This window comes from Aythya ferina, assembly GCF_964211825.1.
Source record: "Aythya ferina genome assembly, chromosome: 5".
NCBI lineage: Eukaryota > Metazoa > Chordata > Aves > Anseriformes > Anatidae > Aythya > Aythya ferina.
In genome coordinates, this window is record NC_140301.1 from 49,369,956 (window position 1) to 49,386,441 (window position 16,486).

General features: G+C 39.8%; 1 protein-coding gene across 2 annotated transcripts in view; it reads right to left on the reverse strand.

Annotated features, from left to right (window-relative positions):
* The window catches only part of BTBD7 (BTB domain containing 7), a 56,355-nt gene that overhangs the window by 5,317 nt on the left and 34,552 nt on the right, over nucleotides 1–16,486 (reverse strand). The window contains exons 4-11 of one of the 2 annotated variants that reach the window (XM_084522255.1): nucleotides 12,236–12,444; nucleotides 10,662–10,737; nucleotides 8,907–9,067; nucleotides 8,412–8,555; nucleotides 8,064–8,177; nucleotides 6,411–6,600; nucleotides 3,294–3,472; nucleotides 1,223–1,651 (exon numbers count right to left, since the gene is read on the reverse strand). In XM_084522255.1, coding sequence (XP_084378381.1) covers nucleotides 1,223–1,651; nucleotides 3,294–3,472; nucleotides 6,411–6,600; nucleotides 8,064–8,177; nucleotides 8,412–8,555; nucleotides 8,907–9,067; nucleotides 10,662–10,737; nucleotides 12,236–12,444 — 1,502 coding nt within the window. The remainder of the gene's footprint in view (nucleotides 1–1,222; nucleotides 1,652–3,293; nucleotides 3,473–6,410; nucleotides 6,601–8,063; nucleotides 8,178–8,411; nucleotides 8,556–8,906; nucleotides 9,068–10,661; nucleotides 10,738–12,235; nucleotides 12,445–16,486) is intronic. The other variant, XM_084522256.1, reaches the window with a different exon arrangement.

A 16,486-nucleotide genomic window follows, 5' to 3' on the forward strand; every position in this document is an offset into this window, starting at 1 on the left:
AGATCCATGAAGTGCATGGATCTCGTAGCATGTACATGTACTTCTTCCCTATGCCTGCAATGGGACAAGCAGATTCAGTCTTCCAGATAGAAAAGTTAACTTCCACTTGTATTTAATGTTTCTAAAGAAAGCAATTTTAGTAAGCATTAACTACTAGTAACTCACTAACTGCAGAAAAATTAAGGAACAAAACTATTATCTATACTACATTTATTTCTCCTTCTATTTTTAATATATTTCAGGTGAAATATTCCCACTGTGAAGCAGGGAGCTGTGCCCTCCTGCCCAAGCTATAGATGAACAAGCTCAAATTTATATCAACTATCACAGAAACATCTCCATAACATTACCTTTCTGAAGTCTGCACTGACGAAGAAAGAGAGACACTTCTACTACAAATTAAATCCTTCAACTCAGACTTATTTTTTTCCATTGTTTGCTCAAGTTAAATATTTTAACCTGAAATGCAGTAGTGCAATATATTTAGGGCAACTGCTAAAGGAAAAAAATAAATCATGTTTCCATTCAGAACTCCAGATCAAGTCTGCACCTAGACAGCAGGCTTTCAGTATGACAGAACAGTACGCTGAAAGTTTTCTCACTGAATAAATGATTACCAAGTTCTTTATTTAGCTTTTCCTGTACTTCAGAGCTATCACTTGGTTCATCATCTGTTACAGTTCACTGTTCACAGTTCATTGCATCATACTGTAGTTCAGTAACTAAGATGTTTTTCTTTAAATGCCGTAACAAATTATCATATCTGCAATTACCAATTTCTGCTTGCCTATCCATTTTAAAATCTTTTTCACGGATGTGAAGCCTTTCCATTCTCCACAGGCTCCCTTCACACACAACTGATTAGTTCAGGGCTACTTACCTGCAAATAGCCAAGATATCATAAATATTTCTACTGTTATAGCATACAGTCCACTACTGAAGTTTACTTGTGCTTTGTTTTAATGTGGAACAAACTATGCTATTTCAGAAGCTTTGCAAGACCTATTTGCCCCTTCAAAACTACTCCTGCCCCTGGAGCATTCGTCTCCCAGGGATGAGACCCTGCCTTTCAGATGCAGAAGGCTGATGACTGGTTTTAACGGAAGAATCTCCTGTCCAGCACGCTGTTTCAACTAAGCTGTTACCTCATCACAAGAATTCTCTCCAGCTCCTCTCAAGCTACTACAACCTGCCAGAGGTGGGGAGAAGTCGCAATACTTACTACTTGCTTCTCAGCTGCCATCACTGCCGCTGCTGCAGCCACCGTTTGCCTCCCCAGACCTGTAGTGTTAGTGCAATCCGGAGGTGCTGCTTTCACGCTGGGCAAGTAGACGGGTGGCGCAGCCTTGGGAGCTGTTCGGGAGTGGAACAGTGAGTGATTACAAGGGTAAGAAAAAGAACGCGAGGGATGTTGACTTGGCACCCTTTGTTTCCAGCCCACTTTGAACTGGTTGTGAATAGGAGTTGCTGGTGGGTGGTATGGAGGTGGAGGAGGGGGCAATGGAGGATGAAAGGCCACAAAAGAGTCCAGTTCTGTAAACATGGTTTCTGCAGTGGGAGTGCTGTTAACGCGGCATCGTCCAGACTGCCTCATTGTCAGGAGCGGGCTTTCATCCCCAAATCGCTCATCAGGAAAGAATTTGTGAGGATTCTGCAAAGGAAAAAAAAAAAAACCAAAGTAAGAAAAAGTAGGAAGTCATCCAAAAAGTCTCCTAAACTGACACTTCGGAACTTTAAATCTGCTAGCTCTGTAACAAGCTAGTTGTGCCACTGAACACCTAACCAAAGCTCAAAGCCATTACAGCTACCATGGAGTGATTTTATTTTTTAAACACAAGAAGCATCAGGCTCACTATGTAAAAAAGCTGCCCAACAAATGCAATTTGCTGCACAGCAACATAAAAACAGAAGAGGTTATTCCAGTTTCCCAGAACTGATACCTCCTATGCAGATCTACTGAGTCACAGGAGAAAAAGGTCTATGTGATTCAAGAATAAGTAATCTAGTTTCCTAGTTATGCCTTGACTGTTTTATGAACTACCTCCTTAACAAGAAATATAAGCTGTTCATGTTCACGTTCACTCCCACATTGAGTACTGTGTTCAGCTCTGCTCTGGAGCCCCCAGCACAAGAAGGACATCTGTATATTAGAATTAGTACAGAAGAAGGCCACAAAGATGATCAGAGGCTGGAGCACCTCTCCTGTGAGAACAAGTTGAGGGAGGTGGGATTGTGTAGCCTGGAGAAGAGAAGGCTCCGGGGAGACCTTACAGTGTCCTTCCAGTACCTAAAGGGGGCTACAGCAGAGCTGGGAAGGGACTCGTCAGGGTGTGTAGTGATAGGACAAGGGGGAATGGCTTTAAACTAAAAGAGGGGAGACTTAGATTAGATATAAGGAAGGAATTTACTCAAAGGGTGGTGAGGAACAGGAGCAGGCTGTCCAGAGCAGCTGTGGCTGCCCCAGCCCTGGAGGTGTTCAAGGCCAGACTGGATGGCCAAAAGGTTGGAGGTGTCTCTGCCAGTGGCAGGGAGTTGGAACCTAGGGGATCTTTATGGTGCCTTCCAACCCGAACCATTCTGTGGTTCTGCTGTGCACTCCAATTGCACACCATTTACAGTCAGTTAAATCACACCATTCTTTTTACAGACTTATTTCTTTATATCTTAATGATTCAAGCGTTAAGAAAAAAAATCAAAAGAGAGGTAACATTTGGAATTCGCATCTGAATGCCCTCATTTGTATGCTACAGATATTGTACAAAAACTATTTGCCAAATATTCGACTAAATCAGAGTAACCATGATTTTGTAATGTTTCAAAACCTAGTTTCAACAGGGGGAAAGACTGACATTCTGTCTCCTAGAAAAACAGCTTTTAACGGCCTTCAGTTAAAAACAAATCTACTACTTCTGGTGCTTCCTTGAAGGATCAGACAGCATATTTTAAAAACTGTTCTATCCTACTTAAAAAACAACCCTTTAATCTCAATCTACTTTAAATCCAAGATTCAACCTTCTTCCCAAATATCTGTGGCAGTCAGAACACCATTCATGGCAACAACTTCTGAGAAAAGTATTTATACATTGCACCTACACGTTTATAAAATCACATCAATCAAATGCAGCAGTCTCACTGGACAGTTCTGAAGTTTGAAGGCATTTCAAAGCATCAGTGTTTGTTCCACACCCGTGTGCATGAAGCAGCTCTTTTACTGCAGATCACACATCCAAGTCAGTTCACAATCAGAACCTGAATCAAAGCATTTGTGACCTTACTACAGCAACTTGTCCTACCTGCAGAAGTTCAGCAGCAGCATCAGAAAGTCCAAATTCCCGCAGCACACGAATCTGAATCTCGTAGCTGACTGTGGCACCTTCTCCACAATTGAGAGCATACGCTCTTTGCACCTGCTCAGTGTGACGAAGCTCCTGCAGCCTTTTGATCATCTCTTTTACGACAAGGAGGTTGGGAACTGGAGGGACAGCAGAGCACGGAATTGAGGACAACAGATTACTTTTCAAGCTATGAGACACCAAGTCCAAATGCAATAGTTACATTTAATTCTGAAGGAACATCTAACATCAGGCTGACTAAGCTTTTTCTTTTTCTTTTCTTTTTTTTTTTTTTTTAAAAAAAGGAACATTCTTCCAAGAAGTTTGACTTGCACATGTTCCTTGGAGCATCGTTATGGGGTAAGACACATGGGATAAGGCACACATCATACTAATGGTAGAGACACACACCATTTTTCCAGCTTCTGCTAGAGTAAACCACAAATACAGCCTTCTTTTCAAACCCCTTATAATGCAGGAATTTTATGATTTGAGATAGGGGTAGGATATCTTAAATAACAACTGACTGCTCCCTCATGAATACTACAGGCCAAGAATTCATTGATTTTTCTTGGCATCCACTTCATACTTTTAGTGGAATTCTGTAATCACAAAACCATAATACCAGTATGTAAATTCTAAAAAAAAATTATACAAACTAAGCCAAACTAAACCTGCTAAATTATGTTGTTTTATGCAGCCATGTTGAAATCATTAAACAAAGCCTTTCCAAAAGGAAATAATATATAATTTGGGGGTATTTATGCTATTGCAAAACTTTCTGATGCCACTCTTTGCTGCTGTTTGATGATGAATAATATTTCTCTGTGGTCTTTCTGTCCTCAGGAACATATACATATCAAGAGAGAAGACAAACCCAAATCTCTGAATACGTAAGTCCTGGCATCTGATCCATTACCAGCTTTACAAGGGTTATATATTACCATGACCAGATGTCCATAATGAAAGCTCATAAAAATTAAGTGGATCAGACAGCAAGAACAGTGTGAAAAGACATTTGCATTACACAGAAGGAGAAAACCCAACACTGTACAACTACAACTGTTCCCAATTTCCCAAAGTTTACATTGGTACAAGAAATGTATCTAAGTAACAGAAGATATATATATATTTCCAAATTGAGTTCCTGTACTAGGAAAAACTACAGATCAATTCTACCCTGTCTTCAAGGCTTGGAAACAAGTCTTCTACCTTATGTTCCATACACTTCAATTGTTCTTAGAAATCCCAGTTTAGCAATCACATGTTTTGCTATACCCAGCATTTTCCTAACACTGAAAAAAAAAAAAAAAAAAAAAAAAAGATTTGAGAAGTTTAAGTCAGTTCTCCAAATTATTGGTTATAAAAGTTATTTAAATTTAATCATGAAAACGTGCTATCTTCTCAAACCCTTTTTTGTTTTTACACACTATTGTTCATGTGAAGCATACAGAAGAGTTGTTATTTTTTATATATATATATATAAAATGAAAAATACAATTAATTTGTAGGATTTCCAATTCAAACTGGAACTGGAAAGCACCAAAGGAAACCCAATTACTTGCAGAACCTAGCCTCAAAGCAGAGTACAGACTTCAGTAGAGGTTTAACTCATCTCAGAGTAGCGTTGCAACAGTAGCATCAGGACAAGCTGCCAACAGCCTTCACGCAAATCAAGTCTATGGGCAGTGAGTACAAGGAAGATGCAAGCGACAGATGGAGAGTACCTAAGCTGCAGAGAACCTCCTGTTCCAAGAGCCCAGCCCAAGGGGCAAGGAGATGGTGTTGCCTGACTTTACCTTCAACAGCTCCTGTGAACCATCTGTGCTTCAAGGATGGATTTCTGTGCAAGTTAAGGGTTTTGTACATGACTTCATCTCCTCAAATTAATTGGTTCCCATCTACCCTTCTTGCCTCAAGCAATTGACAAAATAATCAGTTCTTTTGCATAATTACAGAATGAAGCAAAGCAGGCAGTTACCAGACAATACCTGTGCTCCAGCTACTGTCCAGGCTCACAGCTACTGGCAATAATTCCTACATACTACATTGTGCAGCAGAGTTTCAAATTGGTCAAGATGCCTCACTGCCCCCAGAGACAGTTTTTTTTCTGACTATGAGAACTTCTGTAAAATATTAGAGACCTTTGAGAACTTACTTCCTTTATCAGCTTCTCCAGAAAATAAGATCTGGTAAAATGTTATCAAAGTCACATGTAATGATGAAATATTTCAGATTCAATTGGTGGTGAGTGTTCAGTATGTTTATGCTTTTCTGTAGAGGGAGGAAAACCATCTGAATACTTCAATGCCACAGTTACAGGTCTCTGAAAGGCCACAGTTAGAGGTCTCTGCACATTTTTATTTATTTTTTTAAATCAAGCTACAGAATTCTTTTGACATTTCCTTTAGGCTTTATCAAGTCACTTCCTCAATCACAAAAAACAATCAAGTAGAACAAAACCATTCCAGGAATCTTTCTAGAAAATTTACTGCAGTGCTTAACCAAACAGCTTCCTAATACTTCAACTTAAATACTCTTGTTGTAATTTAAGCCTACTATTTTGCCCTGCCTCTAGCCAACCATAAGAATAGTTCATCTACTTCCTTCCACATAGCTGACTGCAGGGAGACACCACAGATATACAAAGAGCTTATGAACTGGTGAGTGGGGAAGTGCATGGCAGGGAGATGAAGCAGACCATTTTTCTGATGGCATGTCATGTTTTCTGCTTTTCTACAAACTCCTAAACTGATCCACGTCTACTTAGGCGTGATGCTCTGATCTAAAAATGGACGCCTTGCAAATCACTCGGCAAAGCAGGTTAAAGTAAAAGCCCTTCCAGGCGCTTACTTTTTACCTATTAATTATATACGGATGGCATGATAAATATCTTCAGAATAAAACAAAGCAAAAAGAACTACTGCAGGGTACAAAGAAGCACAATCTATGAAGCATCCCTTTCTGAGGAGGCTGATCATAGTTTTCAATCATTCACATCCACTCCCCCATCCCAGAGCCCCCAACCACTCACTCCCATGAGAGCGAGCACCATTACTAATGACCCAGCAGCCTCACCTGGGATTTCGTTGGCTATGACTGAAGGAGGACTGGACTGGTTAGCAGTAACTTGCTGGTGGGTGATCATATGACAGCACTGCGGCACCGCGTTGTTTACCATGTAGAGGGTGTCTGGCACGTTGGACATTCGGACCATCCGCAAGCGAACGAGGTCTGTCTGTTCCACCATCATTTCATCCAGGACCGACTGCAACGACAGCCATCGGAGCCCTCATGAAGGCACTGCGCACTCACACCCACCAGGAGCTGCCTCAAACACAGCCCCAAGGCCACAAGCCTAACACCGGTCTAAACTGGGTCCCACATTGTATTTGGCTTTTCCACGGCATTTTCTATTCCATTTTCCAATCACTACTAGAGTTGGCTTTCAGAGCTAAAAGCAGTCAGGGGAATAAAAGTCGGAAAGACTGCTTTGTATGTTTTGTACCTTCTCAAGGCAAGACCCTCTGGACTCTCAGACAATTATTACCTATAATTGTCAATTCTGTGACAGTGAGTAGAAGACACTGCCTTCAAAATGAAGTGTGTTTCCCTCAGATGTCTTCATAGAAAGAATTACGCTATGCACATCTTCAGTTAAGGTTCTAATTTAGCATTTTTTTTTTCAAAAATAATGAGAGGCTAACAGAGAGTAATAACTTACAAGTCACTTATGTGCAATTTTTTCATTTTCCTATAAACAAACTGAATAGGAGTAGTCACCAGTCAGATAATGAGAATAATTCCTCTAAGGTAAACTGCTAATGATACTTCTTAAAAAAAAAAAATTAACAGCAAAATAAAACAAGATTCCTAGAGGAAAAAAAAAGTGTAGAATGCACTTATTTTTAAGATGCTAAAGCATTCCAATACTATATACCTGAAAACTAAGAGTCAGTGTTTTTATTACATGTTCTTTAACACATTGTTAGTTTTAATAACCCAAGGTACAAAGATACATTTTTAACTGTCTAGCCTTCCTTCGCTGCTTTAGTGCCACCTGGCACTCTTATCTGTGCCCAAAGTAAAAAATAGCTTTCCTTTTCCCCTCCCCTCAATGAGTTATGTCAACAACAACTCACGCTTAGAAAGTGTTTTCTTCCTTAAGCAGAGGCCAAAAGCTCTGACTTCAAGACCGCAGTGTTCAGTGTTTGCAGGTGGTGTGGATGCACAGAGCTCCACCTAATCACCTTGTCCTGCCATCACCTGCACTGCTGGGACTCAAGCTCCTGACATAAGTCAGAGCTGCCTTGGGGTGGGGGGGGGTGGGGGGTGACAATGGCTAACCATTTATAAGGGTCCCGTTCTGTCAAATACAATATGGCATGTTTCTGTTCTGCACAAAAGCCCTGTCACCGAACGTCACCGTCATCAGAGGTGATGAGTGACCTTCATTTCACAGTCCTCATGCAAGATATTTAATAAGAAAACTACTGTATGAATGGGACACGAGGGGCTTCAGTCAAGTTGGACACTGAATATTTATTCCACTTTGCATAGGATCGAAAGAATTTTTCTTCTGCTCTAATTCAAAGAAAAAAGTGAAGTATCAGAGTCCTCTGCCCAGTGGAACAGAAATTCTCCACCCAGCTCTAGAGGGAGCTGGGGAGCCTGAAAGACCTGGCACCGAGGTTGCTGACTAGCTGCAGACTGGGACTCTCAGGCTCTCACCTTGCCATCCGCCTGCCAGGTGGGCTGCCGAGGAGCTGGGCCGGCAAACTGGCTGGAAACCAGGGAGGTTTCCCTCAGAACGCTGCTTTGTTTCCGGTGGAATTTCATCAAGATCTGTCTCGCAAACATTTCAATTTCGACAAAAAAAAATTTTGTTGAAATTTTTCTGACCAGTTCTAGAGACTTGAGCCTGATGATCAAACTTGTAAGTCTTGTTAAATTGAAAATGTTAGTATTTTAGGGCAGTACATGCAAAGAGAGACAAAACATACCGACATTTTTCCCTGTTTACAGAACCCCCTGATGACACGAGTTTAACAACAGCCAGATACCATTAATTATTATTACCTTAGCCTCCTCCACATATGGTGAGAACAGTCTTGGCCGCACATATATCCCAGCATTTTTTTGTCGCAGCCAGGCATTTGACTTTCCACCTTCTGACGTTGGTAGCATGTCTGAAGGAGGAGTACTAATCAGGCCTCTCTTCATCTTTAAGAATGAAGAAAAAGTTTCACGTTTTACTAAATAAAAAGTGTATGGGGAAAAACTTACAAGAAATGCACTTCATACACTGAATCTGTACACCACTGTGGGGTTTAGCTTTTCTTTAAAAAGTTTCCTGATAGATTTAAAATATAAAAAACTTTAACCTGAGTAGTTACTTATATCTCACTTTCAGTAATAACATTTTAGTAATCCTTAAAAAAAAACACCACCCCCCTCACCCCTCCTCCTCAAAAAAGGACTTTTCCTCCACAGAAAGTCACACAACCTAAACACACGTAGAATCTGAAATGCAAAGAACCCACAGAGAGTACTTGTATGAGACAACTGACTTACTGCATCACTCAGTACTTCACTACTCATGGGTAAGATGTGCTCAATGCGGACAAAAGGTAAGAGTGGAGACAGGATCTCTCTCAGCTCCTCGATGTCAAGATCTCTTCTCTTTACACCTCTCTTGTTTACACTGTGAGCAGTACCACTCAATAAGTTAGGCTCTGTGAGAAAGAACAAGAAATAGTAATTTTACACCAAAGTTTAAATAAGAAAGCAGAAGCTACATGGCTTACAGGAAATTACAGAAGAGGAAAGAAGAGTCTAAATTAGACTCAACAGCGCTTATCAGCACTGTTCCACAAAACTAGTGTATGCTCTAAAATCTGATATGAAACATCGGAGGAGTCAGATTCAGCTTCTATGAGCATGGGTGATTTGTACAGCTGTCACTTTCAAAGCTTAAGACAGGAAGAAAACACTGAAGTAGTGTCTGAGATAAATGACCATAAAACTCAGGTAGAGTTGCTGTATGAAAACACTTGTGTTTTCCCCAGTGACTCCCTCCTGCAGCTCCTCTTTTCTTCTCCAGCACTTTTCAGAAACTTAATTATTTTCTACAAACTAAGGGCTGAAAATGCCACTGGGACGAGTTATTCTAGCCTCACAGGATAAATCACCCTAGTAACAGCTATATCACAACCTTGCTTTCATGCTCACACACTATTTATTTATGCCAGCAGTGGGTATGTACCTGAAGACTGCTAGATGACACTAGATGACATTCCAAAGGCATTCTCTCTCAGAGGTAACTACCTTCACCTGTATTTTAAGTATTGTGCCCAACCTGAATGTGACTAACTTCACTCCTTGAGGACACCTGCCAATTATCCTCCATTCAGGACAGGCCAACCAAGTTCTGGCGTAGCTCTTATTTCTGCTTTTGTACACCACATTATCCAATGATCCCAGGAAACAGAATGAGCCATTTACTTAATGAACGCTACTGATCACAAAGCTGCACAATTACTCTAAACGGGCAGCTTCTCTACCAGTCCAGATCTGTGACAATTTAACCAGCTCCATTATGTTGCTAAAATCAAACATGTAAGATCTAGTTCTGAAGACAAAAAGCTAGTATTTACCCAGATCACTAAAAAGCACATCTTTTAATTGAGATTTTGTTGCATCTCATCCAACATATCCATGAAAAACTGTTATATCACAAGTAATAACAATGGATTTCAAAAACACGGCAAGCCACAGCCATCCTACTCCTCACAGCTCCCCAAGCAGGGTAGAGCAGATTGCCCCCAGCCATATCCAGTCAGGTTTTGACCATCTCCATGGATGGTGACTTGATAACTTCCCTGGGCAGCCTGTTACATTGTCTAACCACCCTAACAGTAAAAAAAAAAAAAAAAAAAAAAAAAAAAAAAAAAAAAAAAGTTGTGTTTAAATTGCATTTCAATTAATGCCTCATTGCCTCTCATCCTGTCACTGGGTGCCAAGAGAAGAATGTGGCTATGTTTTCTTTACTTACTGCCATAAAGTATTTATAAACATTGTTAAAATCCCCCTTAAGCATTTCCTCCTCAATACTAAATAATCCCAGCTCCTTCAGAATGACTATTTTCATTTTTTCTAGAGAAAGAGTGTTTTTCTTTTTTCCTCTTCAAAATATTCTAGTGCTTCTGCTTAGTTTTGACCACACAGAAGTAGATTAAGTTTTCTTAAATTACAGATTACCAGCAAGAAAGGGCCTTCCATACATTCTGGTTTATTGATTTGGTGGTATGTGGTTAAAAGGATCCTCACCTCGGTCTGCTATTCTCTTCATCAACTGGTGTTCACCCCATTTAATTAGATATTTTAGAATATCTTGTTCACTTGCCTGGTAGAAAGAGAAAGTCAACAATTTGTATATGATTAGTTTAAGTCACAGACACCTCTTTCACAGCTAAGAAGAAACAACTGTACCAAAATACTTGCTCAAAATATTATACAGTAGTATTACTGCTGTATTGCCACCAAGATTCCTAGATTTGTCCCTTATTAAATCCCCAGGAATTAAAACAAAAATTATTTCCATGGAAAGAAAACTTGAGGCCAGTATGCAAACTTACATGACTTAAATCTGAATTAGAGTTAATTGAAAGGACAGTTCCAACACTGACTGTTGTTTGAATCTTTTCTATATTTAACAATACATTATTTGCATAGACTCATAAATTATAGTAACAACCATGATAATCTCAGTGAAGAGACATACTTACACTATGAACAAAGCACACTTGCTTGGTTTATACCTACATATACACTAACCAAACATTTTTAGAGGAAAAAATCAGACTGAAAAGTTTTTACTTTCGTAACAGCTACATTTAAATAATCTCTAACACTTTGTAGTTCACAAAGCAAGACTGGGACAGATATAATTTTAAAAATCCTGTCTTTACACTATATGGCTGGTCATCATTAAAGGTATCTTTCTTGAACAGATATAGCAGCAAAAAAAAAAAAACCACACACAAAAAAACCACAAGTTTTCTATTATTCAGTGTGGTGTCCTCTCCCTAAAACCACCGAAGTAAAGACAACAAAAAAAATCTGCAATACTTGTCAGAAAAGTTATTTTTATGTCTCCCCAAAATAAAATAAATTAAGCCTTCTGAGCGATTAATTTATTAGCTCACTGCCCCCAACCAAGATACACATTGTTACAGCGTTAAGTATTACCACATCATTTTTTATAAAGCACTTCAACATGCAAAGCAAATGTTAAGTTCAGAAATGCTTAATTTAAAATAATTTCCAGCTGTTTCTGAGCTATTGTTAGGCTTCTAAGTAACAGCATATACCACCAGCTTGTGTTGTGTTATAAGCCAAGAACAAAACAGTTTTCAATAACTACTTCAATTTCATTTTTTACATATTAAAAGTAAGTGCTTAGCATGCATACAAAGCTGTGGGAAAGGAATTTGCAGGTGGCTTTGTGCTGTTTCACACGTCCCTGAATTAAAGATAATAAGGAAACAAAAGGTAGAAAGAAAAACTTGAGCAAGGTTGAGATAAAGTAACTTGGCTATAGTGTTAAGGATGAGGTTTGGGCAGTGGCCAGTTTCTGGCTCTCTCGAAGTGCGTGTCTGAGGGTCTCTAACCAAGTGTATGACAGATTTGGGTGTGTGGACAGCACGTAGGCCAAGGGGAAAGTATACGTAGTAGTGAAAAAAGGCAATAAACATCTGTTCAAGAGCCATCAGGAGTCTTGCATCCCTTCACAAAGCCACCTCCTGACTACAATTTAAGATGGGCTACTCACAAATGCTTCTAGTAATGGTATCACCTATCCTGCTCCAAGCAGGCTAGCTGTATTCTGAACAGCAGATTACCTGTAAATAGTCAGACTGAATCGCTGTTAGCAGGTGGTCCTTGCTTAGTTCATAGAAGACATCTGAAGTCATGACCTGGGTAAACTCCTCACAGAGGAAATGCAGCGCCTGACGATGCACCCACTTGGAACCGTATGGCTGAGAACTCCACTTCAGAATGGCAATTAAGGTGTCTAGTGAAATGCTCTCAGCAATAATATCTTCACAGCCTAGGAAACAAAAGCAACAAAAAAAATAAATCAATAAAGTTGTTACAAAGGCACTTTGATCCTGAAGAAATAACACAAGAGTCAAAAATACGTAACAAAGGATTATATGATTCCCATCAGAGCTACAGTGAGAGTAAAACCAGAAGTGCTCTACAGGTCAAGATTTGCAAACAGGGTTAAATTCTAATGTATTTTTAATTGTGGTCTAGGGATTCCAACTACAGTCATTTACCCTCTAAAGCCACATGAAACTCTTTCTGCTGGTACACCAAGATGAATGACTGGAAAGCTAGTTCAGCTGTATCAGCCCTTTGATTAACACATTACCTGGGTGTTTAACTCACTTTAAAGTCACAAGTCTGAATTTGAGTCATTAAAGCAGATTTAAAGGCATATATAAACTGCAACACCGGTGAGATTTTTGCCAGTATCACTTTGCATTTGGACCCTCCTGAGACAGACCATGCAGTGGATCAGAAACAAGAGCTGTGATATGTTGTTGATACTCCGCTGTTCAGCACAGCACGAGGGCAGCAAAGCATAATTTTCTGACTAGCAGCAAAGGCAGAAAGCAGAGAGCAGTTGCTCTAGGCCACCACACCAAACACATAACAGAGGGGTGCCAGGGCAGAGAGCACCTCTTTAGATAGGGAGCCACAGAGCAAAGTCTGCAAGAGGCAGGGGCTCTGACTTGTGCTGAGTCTGCTACACCTTCTCTGCACCCACTGCTGTGTTAGGATTTACTCCTTCACAGAGTACGTGTCTTCCAAATACCAGACAGAGGATATCTTCCCATCCTGAAAGGAGATGGAGCAGACATGGAAGAAATCAGGCGAGACACACTGCAGGAGGGCTGAAAAACACTGTTAGTCAGGCTTACTGCACTAAGACAGACTGCGCCACAAGGCGAATATTCTGAGTCCCCAGCAGCACTGTGCTGATTTCACTTGTACATCTGGCTTAGATATTCACAGAATATGATTTCTATTTGCACTACAAAGATAGTAATTTGAAGAAAAAAATCCTGTGCTAGAATTATACATTCCAGTCTCACTCCACTATCCATTACAGCCACAAAATTATAGCTGTACTCATGCCTGTTAGAGGTTCCTGGATGGCTGCGAGCAGCATGCTTACAGTGCAGTTCTTTTACTTCTTACACATTACCATTTATACTCTGTTTCAGCAACATGAAAAAATTAAGATCTTTGACTGTTGTTTGGAGAAACGAATCTCCTTACTGCACTCTTGGGTGAAGGAAGTGTTTAGCTTGGTAATCCTAACATTTGTCAAGACAAAAAACAAAAAGACACATGGTGCTATGTACTTCAAACTGATTGCATACATGCAAAACCAAAACAACCCACCAGAAAATAGTAGAACAAAGAAAATCTTACTTTTCTATATAGGCCAGCATATAGTAAGCATTGACTCATTCACACTATTAATTGCAACAGAAATGAAGAAGTCATTATGGAATAACAAGTAAACGTGCTATTGCAAAGACGTAGAACACTATCTGCTAAAGTACTATTTAGGAGCAAAATCACTGAAATGGGAAACTTAAGCAGTAGAGAAGGTACTAGGAAGCAAAAGGTTAAACAAAACACAAAGGAGGCCACAAATTTGCCTGTCCTATCACATATGTGCATTTCTACTTAATAGTATAAAAACAGCATGTTAAATTATGAGAATAATATTCCAACATTTATTTTTTTATGAACTTATAAGTACAAAAAAAAAATACAGCGAATGATATTTACAGTCAGTGCTCAGCAAGAACATTTGCAGCAAATTCCAGGAATGTGTCTGAATGTATATGTAGTTTTTGAAGCAGTTTTTATTTATCTTCCAAGGTAATTTAGGAGAATAATGTCTGCATCCCCCAGTATTAATATAAATTAGCCAAGCTTATAATTGAAATAAACTTTCTTCAACAAGCACTTGGGATAATTTGTATTTCTACATTTCTACCTGATTTGCTTCAGAAAAGACCACATCAGTGGAGCCACTGCCAAAATGTTTAACAAATGCATATACATTTCTGGAAGACGTATTAAAGGTCACATTCTGCTATTTATCCCATGTTACTCCCCACTTGTTTTTGTCAAGGCAAACGCATGAGTCATGTTCCACTGCACCTGTTTAATCCTTGACCATTACTGAAGTAATACGGCACTTCTCAAACTACCTCTGACCATTACATTACACATCGTTACTACTAAAAATAAGGACAGATGACTTACTACAGATGTTGACCTCTAAACTGCAGAGTAAGAACCAGCCTAAGTGAGCAGTGAACATGCAGCACAGCTTGTTGATAGGAAATCGAAGCATCTGCTGTCATTTGTACCAGTGATGATCAGGCAGAGGATCAGAACCACTCTCTGAAATTCTCTACTTGGCTTTTGGTAAGTGATAGAGGAACTGCCCTCCTGCGATGTGGGAACTCCCCAAGAAGGCCAGCAGATAAACCTTATTGTGTATTCTTCTAAAATTCCATTCACGAATCCAAAAACCAGTGTTTAGGAAAAAGCTACTTTAAAAAAATTTAAAAAAAAAAGATCAAAATACTTCATCATACATCAGAAGTGTGAGTAAACGAAGTCTGGAAGCTTTCCACTTCACAGTCCATTTCTACTTACAATTCTACTTACATTTTTACTTGTGTTGTTAATGGCTGACAGAGCATTGAACTGTCTCTATCTCCCAAACTTGCCCTCCCTTACCATTTTATCTTTCCTTTTGGGTCTCAAAAAGAAAACCCTAAGTTAGCAACAAACTTGGCAACGCCAACAAAAGCTAACCAGTCCCTGGAATGACTAGGTACAGTACACCTAAAAGAGGAGCGAGCTTCCCTAAATACGGAACATGCTGTTTGAAACAATTCTTAAAGGCCACCTGTTGTGTTGCACCAAGTCTCACCCTGCTAAATCCTATCACATTTTTTTTGCACATTTTATTCAATTTGCATGCAAGCTGATTTCAGCAGATGATTACATCCCCTCAAGTCTAAAGAATACACGCAGGGAGCATTCTATTTCAAAGGCCGTTCGTAGGCCCATTCACCGAAATCAGCCACGACAAGACTCAAGCTGTAAGCACGACGAGACTTAACCCACAGTGAATGCCTCTCACAGCATTTCCCCATCCAGCATTTATTTTTGAAACAATAGAAATGCTGTCCCTGTTGCAAAGATGGAAGACTACGCATCCACAAGAAATGCAGTTCTGAAGCTCCGAGCACCACTGATTTACAAAAGCAGAGCATCAGCTCAGCCTCGTTTCTGGGAAGCCTTTTTGCACAGCTACCAGCAGTATGACAGGAGATGAAAGGCTCATTTAGGATGCCTAAATGATGAAACAGTCCTTTTCCCAAGTACTTTTATCAATGTGTCAGAACAGTGGGCATATTAAAAGTACTTCTTCTGAAGCAAGCATGAGGTAATAATTAAAGTGTTTTCTGAACATCTAAATAAATTAGGGCAACCCAATTCTAGCTATGGAAGGAATCCAATCCTTTTCCTTGGCAGAAGGTTTTCTTGCTTTAACAATCAGCCACTTGGCAAAAAAAGCCATCATCTAATAGCCACAATATTGTTCTGCACAGTGGAACAGAGCATTTTTTTCCTATGAGTGCTGTTTTATAATATTCAGGCAGCAACAGCCTTTCCAAGATCTATTTGCAATGTCCCCGAGTGCTCTACCCCAATCTTCTGCGACCATTAGCATCTTCCAAAGATCTTTCACTTCTTCAGACTCCAAGATGAATGACTTCATCCATTCTGGAAAACTGGGGCTTTCATGCTCTCTTTGTACTGGATGCCAATAGCCATAGGTCCTGCCTACAGACAAGTCCTTTCTGCTTCCCCAGTTCTCTCTCAAACACAATTCCACAGCCCTTCCAAGCAGAACAGCTTGAGCCCATGCTCAGCATACTAACAGCCTGGAATCTTATCAAGACAGTTGACAGATCTACCAAAAACAAATTACATGCCCTCAACAGTTAGCAGGAATGGGATTATGTCAGGTTTTTTCCTAC